The sequence below is a fragment of the Centruroides sculpturatus genome, unplaced genomic scaffold (assembly GCF_000671375.1).
Source record: "Centruroides sculpturatus isolate CEXI.00-Female unplaced genomic scaffold, Cexi_2.0 scaffold130, whole genome shotgun sequence".
NCBI classification, from domain to species: Eukaryota; Metazoa; Arthropoda; class Arachnida; order Scorpiones; family Buthidae; genus Centruroides; species Centruroides sculpturatus.
In genome coordinates, this window is record NW_019384364.1 from 293349 (window position 1) to 312503 (window position 19155).

General features: G+C 31.8%; 1 protein-coding gene across 1 annotated transcript; it reads right to left on the reverse strand.

Moving 5' to 3' along the window:
* Positions 1 to 5397: 5397 nt before the first annotated feature.
* LOC111642314 (L-2-hydroxyglutarate dehydrogenase, mitochondrial-like) lies at positions 5398 to 18984 on the reverse strand. Its single transcript, XM_023388647.1, has 11 exons — positions 18940 to 18984; positions 14726 to 14758; positions 14487 to 14644; positions 14286 to 14417; positions 8654 to 8802; positions 8420 to 8571; positions 7886 to 8017; positions 7025 to 7228; positions 6782 to 6943; positions 6548 to 6700; positions 5398 to 5694 (listed from the first exon to the last, which is right to left on the reverse strand). The coding sequence occupies exons 1-11, from the start codon at positions 18982 to 18984 to the stop codon at positions 5398 to 5400; spliced, it is 1617 nt and encodes a 538-aa protein (XP_023244415.1).
* Between the last annotated feature and the right edge of the window lie 171 nt (positions 18985 to 19155).

Consider the following 19155-nt stretch of genomic DNA (forward strand, 5'->3'; position numbering starts at 1 on the left):
AAAGCTTAGCCTGAGTCACGTACTCCTAGTCTTCGGTAAGATTTACCCACCGTCTTCCTATCGAATTTACGATTTAGAAACTGATCATACCTGCATATCCTGTTAAAAAAGTTCCATCATAGACACAGAGTTGTTCGCTATCCAATTCAGTCGAAAGTCCAGGTAGTTCATTAATCGGATCACGTTCGGGTCACCACTTTGTCATTCAATCCTACTGATGTTTAGATCTAACATTAAGCAGGCAAACACGAACAGTAACAAAAAAGAACTTTATTAGAAAAGGTTAGAACTGTCACAGACATCCTCGGGCAACACCCGGACAAAATCCAACGAACTTTCGCGCCTTTTCTTTTTTTCGACGTTGCCAGCCACTCTTGTTGGCAAGTGTTGCCAGACAGTGTTCAGGATCTCTGGCGCTGGCGGCCACAACTGTGTAAATTTTAGACATGCCAATCCATTAGGAATTAACATATCAAAATTCCCAAAAGGTTTTGGTTTGAAAGACCCATTCTTGGAAATAAAGTACATATTAAGGATATATACAGTATGGATTGGCATCTATATTCAACACTGCTAACTTTTTTCTTTAAAGTTGTGACTATGATTAAATATAAATAAAATGAGCTAAAAGATTTCACAAAGCAGCAAGATTGCCAACAACTGCAACATAGACAATCCAAGCTAACATACGCTAAGCACATTGCCACCCTCTGCCTTTCCTGCAGCTGTGGGAATTTCAAACGTTTCTTGTAATTTTATCCCAATTAAAAGAGGCATAAAAAATTAATGGCAAATCCATTTTATCTTCACCGTTTTAAACTAAAAACTTATCGCCAGATTAGAATGGAAGCTACATTTTACCCGACCACTCTCCAAATTTACCCGCCAAGACCAGTAAGGAAATAATTCAGTTTTGAAGAAAATTAAATTAGAACTAAGATAGCAAAAGTACTTAAAAATCTTTACACAGTACTTCAGGAATGAAACTTGATCTCTTAAATTGTTATCATGTTGATATAGTTCAGAATTGGCAATTATAATTGGAGTTTCAACTAATTATCTCACCATACTATAATAATACACTTTTAGGACAAAACTTGTAAAGTTACCAAGTAATGGAAAATTGTACATCATAAAAAGAGACCCAACTAGGACACGACACAATCGGCAATGTATTCTTTGTCAATACGCATGAGTTGCCAATGGAATTTGATTTGGATATTTTTGAAACAATAATTCACAGATAAACTAAATTATTTATTGGTAGACAGCAATATATTTATATTCAAAATTGATTTTCAAAAATCTTTCATTGATGGTTATTAAAATATCCAAGTTGATATGTAGCGTATATTACAGTATGTGTAATTGATAATGACTTCAAATGGCACATTGGTGAATCACATTGTACAAAAAATGTGTTCAGATATTTGTCAGTGAGTTTGCAAGTGCAGCAACCGATGTGCGTCACACTCGTCGGATTGTGGATATGGTGAACTCTGATGAAGCAATATGGCCATCTCCACTGTTATATTTAGCAACTTTATAAAATAATCATAATAATAAAAATTGAATAAGATGGTTAGCACATAATATTATTTAATACCATATGTTATAATTTAATATAAGATTATTCCACGATTATTTAAAAAATTTTTAATATGTCTAATTGAAATCTATAGGCTGTGTTGCTAGTAGTAAGTAGAAGACCATGCTTGAAAATGGAGTATGAAACATTATCGTTGTTTTTTATAGAGAGAAGTTCTTTTAGGCTTTATCATAGCAACAGTAGCAGCTAATGAATATAAAGTAAGACCCTGCTTAATGCTAATTCAATATAGCGTGGTCTGCTTGATGCCTAAAAAACTCTCAAAATTTATGCTGATTCAATTAACACAATATTTCATTGATCCCCAAACACGAACCAATCAGCAAAAGTCGGCAATTTGTCGTAGCACTGTACTTCCCTTAAATCCATGTTTGTTTTGTGCAATTTGGAAAAAATGTAACATCATGCCATAGGTAATAGAGACTTGGCTTGGCAAGAATTAACTGATAAATGCATGAATGGAGTGTGAAAGAAGTTATGGCTGAAGGTATCCAAGAATTGTCATAGAGAAGAGCCTATTGCTGTATTGTTAGGTTGACAAAATTGTCAACTTAATCGATACAGGAGATGTAGACGAGCAGGATATTGGAGAGTTACTACAGATTTCTGAGCCTTACCAACGATGACTTCAAGAACTGGCAGAACAAGGAATTCATGTTGAACTTGAAAACAGATTTCTTTAGTAAAAGTTTGGTAACGATAACTGAAATCATTGATCAAATCGTAGTGAATGATCTAGATTTTGAAAAGAGTGCAAAAGCAAAAAGAGGCGTTTTGGATGTGATCTTCTGCTACTGATATTTGCTTAAGGAAAGAAAAAAGCGACAAATGAAACTTCACGACTTTATTGCAAAAAAAAATTTCAGAAAGGTCCGTACCTTCGTCACAGAAAATGAACAAATTAATATATTATTATTAGTGATGTAACGAATATTCAGTTACTATTCGGTATTTGGCCGAATACCGAATATTTAATCATTATTCGACCGAATACCTAAAAACAGGAGTAATAAATAACAAAAACACAGTAAATTAATCGTTTTGGCATTTAGATTTAATGTTATCGAGTTAGTATTGTTTGTTTATATTTATTTACTAGCTGTAAGGACCCGCTTTGCTGGGTTTTTATTTGTTCGTATATTTGTATGTAATATAGTTTTTTTTATAAATATAAAAGACTGTTTTTCTAAGCAATCTAGAATCTAGCTGCAAGGACCCGCTTCGCTGGCTTTTTATTTGTGGGATAGTGAAGATTAAGATAATTACATTATAGCCAATCTTACCCATTTTCACAGAATGCAAGAATTAGGTCCCTCGTTTCCAGACTAATTAGAGACCTGGTCCCAATTCTATTTCTGAACGTCTCCTGTTCATGTCCAGTCAAACGAACTCTTTTCAACGTTTCTGGAACGTTTACAATCGTTCTATAATCGAACCAATATTCGAATTTTATGTTCGAATTCAAATTCGAATATTGTTGGAATAAAATTTGAACATAAAATTCGAAATAGAAAACCACTTTCAACCACTCTCAGTCCCATATCTCCTGCACCCTTATAGCTATCAAGATGCAACCACCATAGTGCACGAATGGAGACTCGGGGCTACTACCATGTACAAACACCATTCATGTGCGATGTGTAGTTTTGGCTGAAAAGTGAACTATAGGGACACACACGTCCATTTATATATATATATATATAACATGCACAAAATAAAAAAGAAAATAATATTAGTCACAGGTATTCACAATTTATAATTACAAAGATCAGCACACGTACACGTCTATCGTTGGAGAATCCACACATCTGAGGGTCTGACCCTGCCTATCCTTCNTATATATATATATATAACATGCACAAAATAAAAAAGAAAATAATATTAGTCACAGGTATTCACAATTTATAATTACAAAGATCAGCACACGTACACGTCTATCGTTGGAGAATCCACACATCTGAGGGTCTGACCCTGCCTATCCTTCTTTTTAAGTGCTCGTCTTTGCTCTTCCCTTTCTCTTTTCTCTATCGCTCTAATCCATGTATATCTGTGCATACATCATAATACGCACTCACAATACTTTTGATTCGTCACTTTTCCATCGTAGAGTTCCCATTTTACAATTACGTGACAGCCTGGTGATAACGGAGAAAAGAAACAGATAGGACGTCAATATAAGTCACAGTTATGATTTCACAGATTCGAGACAGCTTGGTAGCCCGAACGGCCCCAGGCTTTCGTTTGTGTACGCTAAGTGACTTTCATTACAAGCATTTAGCTTTCCGTTCCAAAGTCTATCACAACAATTGTTTGGCATTGACGGCCGCGAATTTCGCGTGAATAAGCTGCCTCGACTTATTTGATTATGTTCTCAACTCAATTTCTTATTTATTTTCACATTTTCAATTCGCGGTCCTTCTCTGTTCTTTTTCCATTATTTACACATGTAGGTCATTTCATTGTTATCCACATTTGATATCATCATTTATCACATACTTCCATGACACTCTTGCTGTCTGTCCGCTACAACTGCCAAGAATTAACACGATTGGCGAAGCATAATGACAGCAATAGAGAGCAGGATCCTTGCCATAATGCAGTTTGCGTGCCAATTTTCGTACGTGCGTTAATCAAGCCGAATAGTTTGGCTGAATATTCGGCCACGCTCCTGGCCGAATATACTATTCGTTACAACACTAATTATTATACATTTGTGTTACTATGTGCATATGTTTGTGTTATTTAACGTATGTATATTATTATACAAATTAATATAAAATAACTTAAAATTGAAGTACATTTTTTTTCATTTGAGTGTTTCCCTATCCTTATTTACTCTATGTTAAAATGGGTCTTGTTTAACGCTGTTTCGCTTAGCGCTTTGTCATATAGGAATGCATTCCCTGCGTTAAGTGGAGTCTTACTGTATTTCATTATCATCATCATTTTTTCTATTCATCTGTATTAATCCAAAGTTATTTTGACAAAATGAGTCTGCAAATGCCAATATAGTGCCATTTTCTTCTGCCATCTTGTTAGGTTGCCAGACATTAAAGTAAAAGCTTGTTAAACTGTTTGCCAATGCATTGGTTATGGCTGAGAGCATTGCATACTGGTACTCATTGTTTGGCAAAAGTCTGAGTTACTAAATATCTTTGGAATGATAATATATACAAAGTTTCACAAGTGCATCTAATACTTAGTATGAAAATGTTTCTCATATCTATGTTGTCGTGTCTTGGCCATCTTAAAGGCAGCAGTCTTGGATTTGCCTTGGGAATGTTCAATGGGAAGGTGATTGTATGTGATATGATTTTAGATCAGAATTTCATGAGTCATGCATTAGTGAAGTCTCTCTAACACATTTTGTGCTAGTAATGATTTTTGAAATTAAATGTTCGAGTTAGGAAAAATGTTTTAATATGAATTTTTGTTACAGCTGAATTTTTTTTATTAACTGATAAGGTTTCAAAATGTTTTCCATTTTGAGCTACACAAAGCCTAATTGACAAAACTCAATGGAGTATGTCTGTCGTGATCTTTGAGTGAGCTTTGAGGATTCTAAATCCGATGTGGTATGTTGTGAATTTTGCACTGATATACAGTACTACTTATACTTAGGGTGATCCCATAGGTAAAAAGCCAAGAGGTGTTGGGTCCAGCAAACTGGGTGACCACTCAACAGATTCTTTCCAACACCAGAACTGGCTATCTAACCATGCTTGCATGGCTTCACTGTAACAAGAGGTGCCATTTTACTGAAAAAACTGAAAACTTGTCATCTTCATTTAACACGGATGGGAAGACTGTGGTAGGTGCAGATATGATTCTCCCATCGAGTTTCTATTGATGAAAAATGGCCCAATTGCTCCAGATTCCGTACTGGATTGTTGCTTTGTCAGTATTTTGGGTCTTTGATGGGTCGATCCAGTTAGAATTTTTATTGCTCCAGTATCTGTAGTCTTGCTTATTGCCCTGTCACTAAACATGACTATGTTGTAAACTCTGAATATCATTCTGGCATTTATAAGATCCACTGACATAATTTGCTGTCTGTCAGGGTCATCTCTGCATACTTTGTCACACTGAAATTTGTATGGGTGCCATTTGTTTTATACAGAATCTTGACAATGGTGGTTTGCCTAAAATCATATTCCTTTGATAGTCTCCTGGTACTTTTCTGCAGACTTTCTGCTATAGCAACTAGCTCCCCGTTGAAATCTGGAATCGTGTATGTGCTATGATGACCACTTCACAACCTAAATTTTCCAGGTCAGTTTTCTCATGGCTCGTGCAGTAACCAGTGCTCTTCTCTGGGTTGTCACAATCAAATAGCTGGGTGACCTGACATGAGCTTCATCCTCTTGCCAATGATCATAATTCTTCCTCGAATTGATAGTCGAATCTTCAGTTATCCGATCCAAGATTAATTAATGTCTGCATTCACGGTGCCAAAAACTGGACTTTGCTGACGAATTCCTCGAGAAATTCTGGCCTAAAATTGTGTCGCACGAATCCCTTTCCCGTCAAACATTCTTGAGGCAAATCCAAGATGCCCCAACATATGCCAACATAATACCTAAAAGTTCTCTCCACATCTTTTCTCCTTCACTTTGTCTCTTTTAAGCTTAGTTCCATTTGAGGGAAATTACCATATCCATAAAAAAGTTTGTTGCCAAGTGCATAAATGGAAAACTGACAGCAAATAGAGAACATATTTTAGTAAAATGTTGTTATATGGATGGGTGTAGCAAACACACCAAAAAAAATGTAGGCAGTGTATATCTAGTCTGTTTGTCGTAAGTTGATACAGTAAAACCTCGATTATCCGAACTAATTGGGGATGAAGGTAGTCCGGATAAGGAAAAATCCGGATAATCGAAAATCCGAATAATAGAGGTCCGGATAATCGAGGTTCTACTGTATATAAAGGGATACTNTGACTGCTTCCCACAATTCAGGTACGTTGACATCTGTTAAATGATAACCTTCGCGTTTGAATGCTAATACTGCATTAGGCCCCAACCATACGCTGCCATCAATACGTGGAGTGAAGTGTACTCCAAGAAAGGGAAATTTTGGATTAGGAACCTGATATAAACATAAAAAATGATAAAAATTGCTATTTCATAATTTAAAGAGAAAAGACACATATTTATCATGCAGACTTACTGGATATATGTTACCTTTAATGAGATCACATTTTTCTTTCTTTAATAGAAGATATTCTCCACGAAATGGCACAATCTGAGGATCTAGGCTGCAGCCTGATAACGTGGCCAATTTATCCGAATATAGACCACCACAAGTTACACAGTATCGACTTCTTATGGCCTACAATTACAAGTAGGCACCAACGTACCAAAAAAGAAACTTAAATTTTTGAAAAATTACTTTATAAAAATGCTAACATACTTTGTTTGAAGATATAATTCTGACAGGATATTGACTAGAATCTACTGAATGTTTTTTCTGGCTTTCTGCAACAGTTTTAAAAGCTTTGACATTAAAACCGAGATGAATTTTTCCTCCACTCTTTTCAAAATCTCTTCCATAAGATCGACATACTTCTGCCCAATCGACGATACCGGTATGGGGCGACCATAATGCCTTTAATCCCTGTATCAATTTTAAAATTACAAAAACTGTAAATAATATATATATAACTAAGAAAGCAAATTTCCATAATTAGCATAAAAATCCTTTAAATTTGAATTAATCAACATATACTTTAAAATGTATTAGAATGCCTTAAATTCACTTCGTACAATGTTTACAATTTTAAATTTACAATAGCTTGTTTTTAGAACTTATAAGCTGGCTCTGTATATTTGGTATTCACCAATTGCCAAATATTTGCCTTTTGCCCAAGTATTTATCACGTGGAAACCATATACGTACACACGATTATTTGCCAAGCATTGATTCATCGTGGGAATTACAAATGATTATTCAAGATTTATCCACTTTGATTCGGCACAATATACTGGCAAAGAGTGGGAAATGGGAAATAGCAAATACCAAATATTAGTCACAATTAAATCCTTCACTCTACTTGGCCAAATGTTTGCTTGGCATTTGGCAAATAGCAAATGTGTTGAGTCGACTTTATGTTGATCTGATAACGAGACACGTATAGTCTTGAAAAACATTTTATCACAATAAAAGAAGAATTGGTTTTCGAATGTTTATAATTTTGTATTGTTTGAACGTAATCCTAAAACTTATTCTAGTCCATTAGTATTTCTTTTGCATAATATTTAAAAATCGACTTACTTGACAATTTGGCTCAATTTCTCGAATTTCACTCGCATTCACAACTTTCAAATCTTTAACAGAATTCTTCTGACCACGTTCGTACAATGCATCTAATCTTGGTAATTCTTCTCTGTCTACGGCAACTATTAACTAAACATAATATATTGCATGCTTTATTCTTATATTACTTGCTGCAAACTTTGGGAATTTCTGTTTCTTCACAATTCTTGGCCCTACATTTCTTTTCTTAACAATTTCTCTTTTTCTGATCTGTAGCTGGTTTGACATAAATACAGATTTCCTTTTGTTCTTATTTGCTTTTGTGGTCTTGATCTTGCAATTAGACATATTCAAAGAACAATTCTTTTTTTTTTTTTTCGTAGACCTCAAAAAAAAAACATCACTCATGATACTTGCAAATTTATTGCAAAACTAAGACCAGAAAAAGAAGTTATCAAAGAAAATAATTCAGAGCCAAGAGAGATGTTATACATAACAAACATATATGCTAATATTATTAAAGCTTGTAATTCATTCTTATATCTTATTTACCTTTCCACATTTTTTATACGGTATATTATGTTCATCACAATATTTATAGGTTAATTCTAAACCTTCCACACACAATTTTGCCTTCAAAGAACCAGGAGTGTAATATATTCCAGCATGTATAACTCCACTGTTGTGACCACTCTGATGAGCAGCTTCAAATAAAAAGAAAATATATATATTTTAATATTTCAACTTAAAAGCTACAGATTTTGTATACAAAAAGCTCTCTCTTACCTAATTTTTGTTCTTTTTCCACTAAACCAATTTTCAATGTCGGATGTCTCGAGATCAATTCTCTCGCGGTAGCCGTGCCTACGATACCTCCTCCGACGACAACAATATCGTATTCTTCTTCTGTTTTACTGGAACTAAAATTGCATATTTTTATTTATACTCAAAGAAATTTTAAATTATTATTTTTCTTTGTCGTCCTATTTTGGACATTAAAATAATACCGATCTGTTGCGGCACGTTACGTCTCGGAAGCTACAGATAAATAAAAAATTAGACAATTGCATACAGAATTTGGACTTCTATTTATCATAGCCATTTATTTAATCAAAATGTTTTAAAATGGCTTTCTTATAAAACTAAAAAAATTTGTTTATTTTTGAGACATTCCCAACAATTTTTAAATTTTATCTTAAATACATAAAAATTCATTTTGATTTTTAACTTTCAAGGTTGTGTAATTGTAGAAAACAAGTACAGCGGATAATAATGTCATAATTATTTTCGAAATATACAATTGCCTATTGTGTAATTTTGCAGATATCGAAATAAAAAAAAATAATTTGCTTTAAAAAAACTTATAAAACTTCAAAAACTTGTAGAAATTTAACAAAATTTTCCTGTTTTTTTTTTAATATTTCCTTAATTAAAAAACAAAAACCTAACTTAGAAGACAAGTAGTTTGCTTTGAAATTTTTTACTAACAGATTTCACTGCCGAGTTATACGATCAATTAAATATGGTTATGTAATATTTTGATAATCTAGTATCCAAAGTTCTTCCAGTTTCTCCTATATAAGTATAACAAGGATCACAATTACAATTAAAAGTATAAGCCACTCCAGTTTTTTACAAAATATCAATCGTATCTGCAGGTTATTTAATTTTAGTTAACATGAAGCATATTGTCATTTTTAAGTCTGGTGTTACTATAATATAAAGTTCAATTTTTTAATTTCTTCAAAACTACCTTGTACATACATTACACTCAACTACAGGTATACCTCGCCTTATGTCAGTAATTGGTTCTAGGAGGACGACTTAAGTCGAAAAACGACGTAAGTCAAATTTACTTGTCTCCGAATCTACTTGCCACTAGGCTAAACCATAAATTACTAATTCCCGTTCTGTATTTTATTTATTAATGCATTTTTAATAATATATGGTTAATAAGGATCTATTTTAGCTTACAAACAAATAAATTTTAGTTTTTAATATAGTACAGAAAAAAGTAATTTAAATTTACGAATGCATGTACTGTAAATACAGTATATACTTCTAAATGTAAATATTATAATATGATTTTATGTGCTTTAAACATTTTTCTAGTGATATTACGACTTCAATATTTGTATCGGACAGACATAAAGTCGAATAAAATGACTTAAACTTAATTATTATTTTTCCATATACTTTCTTGACAAACGACGTATAATCGGGAACGACGTAACTCGAGGTATATCTGTATTTTCTTCTTTGGTTAAAAACTATTTCTGTTAAATCTATTATCTAATATTTGTTAAAACCATAATTATTAGAAAATGTAGTAAAAATGTATCTATTTATTTGTTTTCTGGTCACCTAATTTGGTTGTTCTGTTTATATACATATTACATGTGTTTCATTTTTATATATGTTCGAAAGCTAGCAGTATAATTTACTACAGTAAATTATACTGCTAGCCTTCCAAATAATAAAAAAATGAAATATTTCCAAACGTTATTAGAAATAAAATGCAACGGCAAATGGGAACAGAGAGTCCGAGTATAATCTTTTCACGGGAGTCAGAAAACTTATCGATTCCCAATTCCTTACTTTGCAATAAATTAAAAAAAAAATTTTTTAAACTGTTAATACCATTATTTTTGACGTCTTTAATAATACAAAATGCAGCCCATGTTACTGCACTGCCTCGTACTCACGTTGGTGTCAAATCATTTTCGGTTCTGCGTTTAATCAAACCTTACTTGCGCGCCGACTCGAAAGAGGCCATAACGGAGGCTAGTCTTTTTATGAGAACAGATTCTTCTTAAGCATGTTTCATTCGATCTTTTTAGCGTTAAATTTGTTTACCTCAACATTAATATTAATATATTAATAAAAATGTAATAATTTTATTTATAATAATCCTTTGGTTTTTTTATAAGAGCAAAAACTATATTGTTACATATGCATATGCAATGCCAATAAGGTTCAAAATTGAAGTGCTCTAAGTTATCATTTTCATATAAAATGGTTAAACTTTTTCAACTGGTTTTTAATTATTATCATTTCACATTAACTGTTTGAAAATCGTAATAGTATAATCATATAATAGGACTCTTATGTTGTTAATTTATATTAATAAAAATATTTACAATGTTTGTTTTGAATATTCAAATATTCTTAGTTTTGTATATAATAAGTAAACATAGCATTTTTATCAAAAAGCTTATTACAGCCAACTTTAACACTACTTAAAAGTTATATTTAGATCAATGTAGTCTTAGCCTGATCTAAAACAGATTAAGAATCGATCAAATTTGCATTCTCACCCACATTTTGAGTCAATCAATTTTTGGTATGAAAAGAAAAAATGATATTTTCTGCATGAGTAAAGCCACAAGCTTTTATTTATTACTGTTTTTGACATATTTTAATGCTAATAATGCTCCAAGCATGTGTTAGATTGACTTCTGATAATTTCGGTTTATTAGCGCAAAGTCAAAGTGCTACTTTCCTCCATTATTTCTCGTAGCTTCAGAGAAATAACAAGATTATCTTGTTCAATGAAGATATTTCTAAATTCAATCAAATCATTACGAAGAACACACTTCTCTCTTATTCTAGAATTTGTGGTAAGTCGATGCATCCCAAAACGTGCAGATTTCATTTGTAACTATTGCCATTCCTTTGTCGTATTTTTCCCAAAGTCACACCTTGCCAATTTATTTTCTTTATACAAAAGTGGTTTTGGATAGAATTTCCTTGTTTAAATTATAGGTATGCTATAAAATATTTTTTATCCTGAAAATATTTTTATATAGACAAACTGGCTAGGTGGTACTTGTGTGAGAGTTTAAAGTTGGAAAAAATACCTTGTTTTCTTTACATAAATGCAAATAAAAACAGTAATTGAAAATCTTGATTATCTTTAAGATGAACTGATCTGCCAGATTATGTTAGGCTGTAATATGGCTACTAAATAGTTAAAGCTCAACATAATCCAGCAGATTATTTACCTTAATCAAAATCAAGTCAACAGATGTTTATATTTGTTCTTATCTTTAATACATAAAGACATAAATTACAAAACCAAATTTTCAGAATAATCTTGCATCTTTTTTAATGTGTGAAAATTCAAATTTATATTTTATCAAAATTCCAATAGAGTAGAAAAATTCATTATTCATTATATTTATTTCGTCTTAACAAAGCATATTTCCCATTATTTTGCAATATGAAAAAATGCATTTTTGAAACTTCGGTACGTGAACTACATTTTTTTCTTTTATTTTTAACAATATATAAAATGTATGTTGTCTTTGTTTATGAAGCAATAGATTTTATCAATTGAATACTTTAAAAAAATCCTAATCCTATTCCTATTCAAATGTCAACTAAAAATGGATACGCATTAGAGGTGTGGACATTTTCAATCGCTGTTTAATGTATTTTAAAGTATTTGTCAGCAAAAATATCAAGTATATTAGAATGAATTAAAAACATTCTTGTATGGATGAATGCATGACCGATTTCCGATAGCTATTCGACCATAAAAAATACGTGTCGACTTCCTTCGAATTTAATACGTATACCTTTAAATTATTGGATGCATTTAAGCCATTTTTTAAAAACTTAATAAATTTACTACTTATTTTTTAATTACTTCTTTGATGATAATTTACAGGAGTGGCATTGAAGAACTCACAAAGAAAATAGTATAATAAGCATACTAAATACATAAATGTATTTAATTTCTTAAAAATGATTGGGTTGCATTTAATCAATCTTATTAAAGCTATAACTGAATGACATTACCAGATATAATGCTAAATCTTTGTGACGATAGCACAAATAATTTAAATGACGGTTTAGTATCAGAAAATTGGTATATGTTGATGATTCTCTGTTATTGATTCACGGACCACTTAAACAGTGTCACATATGAATTGTGTACCAGCTATTCCAGGCTGTAAATACAAGGGTTGTTCAGGGTTAAATGAGACTTTTGGGCCTATAATTTTGAAAAGTAACTTTAGCATGATAAAACCCAAAGAGGGAATAGCATTATCCATCCCAAGATTTCGGTAGCAAACATGATGCATTTTGTGCATGAACAGCAGTTTTAGCAATCATGGCATAAGGTAATGTATCTGCAATGGTGGAACAGTGGTGCGTAATCAAATTTCTTGTGAAGGAAAAGGTTAAACCTGCTGATTTTTTGAGAAGATTGAATGCACAGTATGGGGAACAAACACTGTTGTGGGCAAGAGTGTAAGAATGGTGTCGACAATGGTGACAAATGAAGCACATGGACATGTTCGTCCAACTGCAGTAACGACAGTGAATATTGCACGAGTTGAGCAAGTTATCCTGGAGAACTGGTGAGTAACCGAGAGACACATTGCAGATGAAGTGTCCATCAGTGTCATAGTGTTGAGAAAATCATCCACGAGCACTTACTGTTTCACAAAACGTGTGCCAGATGAATTCCCTGACAGCTGACATGTGATCATAAATGGGTACGCAAGGAGACGTGAGCAGCTTCTGAATCAGTTTTGTATCAAAGGTGATTAACTCCCAGTGATTATCATTTGTTTGGGCCCCTTAAAGAGTACCTGGGAGGAACAAATTCCAGACAGATGATGAACTGCAGCAAGTTGTCCTGTGCTGGCCACGACGTCAGCCCACTTCTTTATACGAGAAAGGTATCAGGGACCTACCCCACCGCTGGGAACAGTGTCTACATACAGATGGAGTGTATTTTGAAAAGTTGTCGGATTTTATACATGTTTCGGACATTCCTTTTGGTCTGTCAAAATAAAAGTCTTGTTTAGCCTTGAACCCATTTTACCCTTGCAACATCATCATAGGTTATCAGATAGATAACAATAGACAAAATTTTTGGCACACAATCTAATATAAGAATATTTCAGACATCATGTAGTTATTTTCTCTGACTAAACAGCACAGAATTGAATTTGGAAAAATGACTAAATCGGTTCATGGACCACCTGGTGCATATTTGTGAGCCATCAATGTCCTATGGACCATACTTTGACAATCATTCATTTGTGTCATGTGTAATTCAAACATTTTAAAACCAACTGCAATAATTTGTGCAAAAATTCCTGGATTTATTTATTTGATTTGTTTGAATAAGAGTATATGAAATTTTTATGTTGTTTTTCTGTTAGTTTATTTTAATTATAGAATTCAAATACTTAAAATTAATTAAACTTTACTTCAATAAAATTACATGTTTTATGCTTTAAAAGTATTTATTCTTTAATCCCCTTTTAATTGATAAATCATAATGCTAGATGAAAAATGTTTTGAATTCTTAGTTTGATTCTTTAAAATAATAGATAAAATCTATAAAAACCAAAATATGCTAAAAAAATTTAATTTTTAAACATAATTCGAGTCTCACCTTGTGACATCATTTAAGCGGAGTTTAGGAACAAATTTCTGTAATTGACGAACTTGCGCAAAAATATTCACTCCTCTATACATTTCCTGTATACCGTATAAGATATTTTTCACAGCTAAGCGTTGAAAGCCCCTGAAATTCAGGCAAGTAATAATGTTTGAAAATTCTAAATTGAAAACCAAATAATCATTAAATGCTTACGGATGCTTGACTGCTTCCCACAATTCAGGTACGTTGACATCTGTTAAATGATAACCTTCGCGTTTGAATGCTAATACTGCATTAGGCCCCAACCATACGCTGCCATCAATACGTGGAGTGAAGTGTACTCCAAGAAAGGGAAATTTTGGATTAGGAACCTGATATAAACATAAAAAATGATAAAAATTGCTATTTCATAATTTAAAGAGAAAAGACACATATTTATCATGCAGACTTACTGGATATATGTTACCTTTAATGAGNCGTATCAACTAAAATGATGGAAATAAAGCCAAGTGTTTATTTATAACTCAAATGTGAGTTCGAAGTCCAATGGGAATTACATATTGTTCTTCCTTTATTATTTATTCTATATTTTTCATCAACATGTAGTATTCTTAAATGCTTGTAATATTGTCTATTAAATAATTTTCATTTTTTTAATATTTTAATTGATGTTTTATTTATTTTGCAGCCATTCTCGTTGCAATGCATAGCCACTGCCGAGTTATACGATCAATTAAATATGGTTATGTAATATTTTGATAATCTAGTATCCAAAGTTCTTCCAGTTTCTCCTATATAAGTATAACAAGGATCACAATTACAATTAAAAGTATAAGCCACTCCAGTTTTTTACAAAATATCAATCGTATCTGCAGGTTATTTAATTTTAGTTAACATGAAGCATATTGTCATTTTTAAGTCTGGTGTTACTATAATATAAAGTTCAATTTTTTAATTTCTTCAAAACTACCTTGTACATACATTACACTCAACTACAGGTATACCTCGCCTTATGTCAGTAATTGGTTCTAGGAGGACGACTTAAGTCGAAAAACGACGTAAGTCAAATTTACTTGTCTCCGAATCTACTTGCCACTAGGCTAAACCATAAATTACTAATTCCCGTTCTGTATTTTATTTATTAATGCATTTTTAATAATATATGGTTAATAAGGATCTATTTTAAGCTTACAAACAAATAAATTTTAGTTTTTAATATAGTACAGAAAAAAGTAATTTAAATTTACGAATGCATGTACTGTAAATACAGTATATACTTCTAAATGTAAATATTATAATATGATTTTATGTGCTTTAAACATTTATCTAGTGATATTACGACTTCAATATTTGTATCGGACAGACATAAAGTCGAATAAAATGACTTAAACTTAATTATTATTTTTCCATATACTTTCTTGACAAACGACGTATAATCGGGAACGACGTAACTCGAGGTATACCTGTATTTTCTTCTTTGGTTAAAAACTATTTCTGTTAAATCTATTATCTAATATTTGTTAAAACCATAATTATTAGAAAATGTAGTAAAAATGTATCTATTTATTTGTTTTCTGGTCACCTAATTTGGTTGTTCTGTTTATATACATATTACATGTGTTTCATTTTTATATATGTTCGAAAGCTAGCAGTATAATTTACTACAGTAAATTATACTGCTAGCCTTCCAAATAATAAAAAAATGAAATATTTCCAAACGTTATTAGAAATAAAATGCAACGGCAAATGGGAACAGAGAGTCCGAGTATAATCTTTTCACGGGAGTCAGAAAACTTATCGATTCCCAATTCCTTACTTTGCAATAAATTAAAAAAAAAATTTTTTAAACTGTTAATACCATTATTTTTGACGTCTTTAATAATACAAAATGCAGCCCATGTTACTGCACTGCCTCGTACTCACGTTGGTGTCAAATCATTTTCGGTTCTGCGTTTAATCAAACCTTACTTGCGCGCCGACTCGAAAGAGGCCATAACGGAGGCTAGTCTTTTTATGAGAACAGATTCTTCTTAAGCATGTTTCATTCGATCTTTTTAGCGTTAAATTTGTTTACCTCAACATTAATATTAATATATTAATAAAAATGTAATAATTTTATTTATAATAATCCTTTGGTTTTTTTATAAGAGCAAAAACTATATTGTTACATATGCATATGCAATGCCAATAAGGTTCAAAATTGAAGTGCTCTAAGTTATCATTTTCATATAAAATGGTTAAACTTTTTCAACTGGTTTTTAATTATTATCATTTCACATTAACTGTTTGAAAATCGTAATAGTATAATCATATAATAGGACTCTTATGTTGTTAATTTATATTAATAAAAATATTTACAATGTTTGTTTTGAATATTCAAATATTCTTAGTTTTGTATATAATAAGTAAACATAGCATTTTTATCAAAAAGCTTATTACAGCCAACTTTAACACTACTTAAAAGTTATATTTAGATCAATGTAGTCTTAGCCTGATCTAAAACAGATTAAGAATCGATCAAATTTGCATTCTCACCCACATTTTGAGTCAATCAATTTTTGGTATGAAAAGAAAAAATGATATTTTCTGCATGAGTAAAGCCACAAGCTTTTATTTATTACTGTTTTTGACATATTTTAATGCTAATAATGCTCCAAGCATGTGTTAGATTGACTTCTGATAATTTCGGTTTATTAGCGCAAAGTCAAAGTGCTACTTTCCTCCATTATTTCTCGTAGCTTCAGAGAAATAACAAGATTATCTTGTTCAATGAAGATATTTCTAAATTCAATCAAATCATTACGAAGAACACACTTCTCTCTTATTCTAGAATTTGTGGTAAGTCGATGCATCCCAAAACGTGCAGATTTCATTTGTAACTATTGCCATTCCTTTGTCGTATTTTTCCCAAAGTCACACCTTGCCAATTTATTTTCTTTATACAAAAGTGGTTTTGGATAGAATTTCCTTGTTTAAATTATAGGTATGCTATAAAATATTTTTTATCCTGAAAATATTTTTATATAGACAAACTGGCTAGGTGGTACTTGTGTGAGAGTTTAAAGTTGGAAAAAATACCTTGTTTTCTTTACATAAATGCAAATAAAAACAGTAATTGAAAATCTTGATTATCTTTAAGATGAACTGATCTGCCAGATTATGTTAGGCTGTAATATGGCTACTAAATAGTTAAAGCTCAACATAATCCAGCAGATTATTTACCTTAATCAAAATCAAGTCAACAGATGTTTATATTTGTTCTTATCTTTAATACATAAAGACATAAATTACAAAACCAAATTTTCAGAATAATCTTGCATCTTTTTTAATGTGTGAAAATTCAAATTTATATTTTATCAAAATTCCAATAGAGTAGAAAAATTCATTATTCATTATATTTATTTCGTCTTAACAAAGCATATTTCCCATTATTTTGCAATATGAAAAAATGCATTTTTGAAACTTCGGTACGTGAACTACATTTTTTTCTTTTATTTTTAACAATATATAAAATGTATGTTGTCTTTGTTTATGAAGCAATAGATTTTATCAATTGAATACTTTAAAAAAATCCTAATCCTATTCCTATTCAAATGTCAACTAAAAATGGATACGCATTAGAGGTGTGGACATTTTCAATCGCTGTTTAATGTATTTTAAAGTATTTGTCAGCAAAAATATCAAGTATATTAGAATGAATTAAAAACATTCTTGTATGGATGAATGCATGACCGATTTCCGATAGCTATTCGACCATAAAAAATACGTGTCGACTTCCTTCGAATTTAATACGTATACCTTTAAATTATTGGATGCATTTAAGCCATTTTTTAAAAACTTAATAAATTTACTACTTATTTTTTAATTACTTCTTTGATGATAATTTACAGGAGTGGCATTGAAGAACTCACAAAGAAAATAGTATAATAAGCATACTAAATACATAAATGTATTTAATTTCTTAAAAATGATTGGGTTGCATTTAATCAATCTTATTAAAGCTATAACTGAATGACATTACCAGATATAATGCTAAATCTTTGTGACGATAGCACAAATAATTTAAATGACGGTTTAGTATCAGAAAATTGGTATATGTTGATGATTCTCTGTTATTGATTCACGGACCACTTAAACAGTGTCACATATGAATTGTGTACCAGCTATTCCAGGCTGTAAATACAAGGGTTGTTCAGGGTTAAATGAGACTTTTGGGCCTATAATTTTGAAAAGTAACTTTAGCATGATAAAACCCAAAGAGGGAATAGCATTATCCATCCCAAGATTTCGGTAGCAAACATGATGCATTTTGTGCATGAACAGCAGTTTTAGCAATCATGGCATAAGGTAATGTATCTGCAATGGTGGAACAGTGGTGCGTAATCAAATTTCTTGTGAAGGAAAAGGTTAAACCTGCTGATTTTTTGAGAAGATTGAATGCACAGTATGGGGAACAAACACTGTTGTGGGCAAGAGTGTAAGAATGGTGTCGACAATGGTGACAAATGAAGCACATGGACATGTTCGTCCAACTGCAGTAACGACAGTGAATATTGCACGAGTTGAGCAAGTTATCCTGGAGAACTGGTGAGTAACCGAGAGACACATTGCAGATGAAGTGTCCATCAGTGTCATAGTGTTGAGAAAATCATCCACGAGCACTTACTGTTTCACAAAACGTGTGCCAGATGAATTCCCTGACAGCTGACATGTGATCATAAATGGGTACGCAAGGAGACGTGAGCAGCTTCTGAATCAGTTTTGTATCAAAGGTGATTAACTCCCAGTGATTATCATTTGTTTGGGCCCCTTAAAGAGTACCTGGGAGGAACAAATTCCAGACAGATGATGAACTGCAGCAAGTTGTCCTGTGCTGGCCACG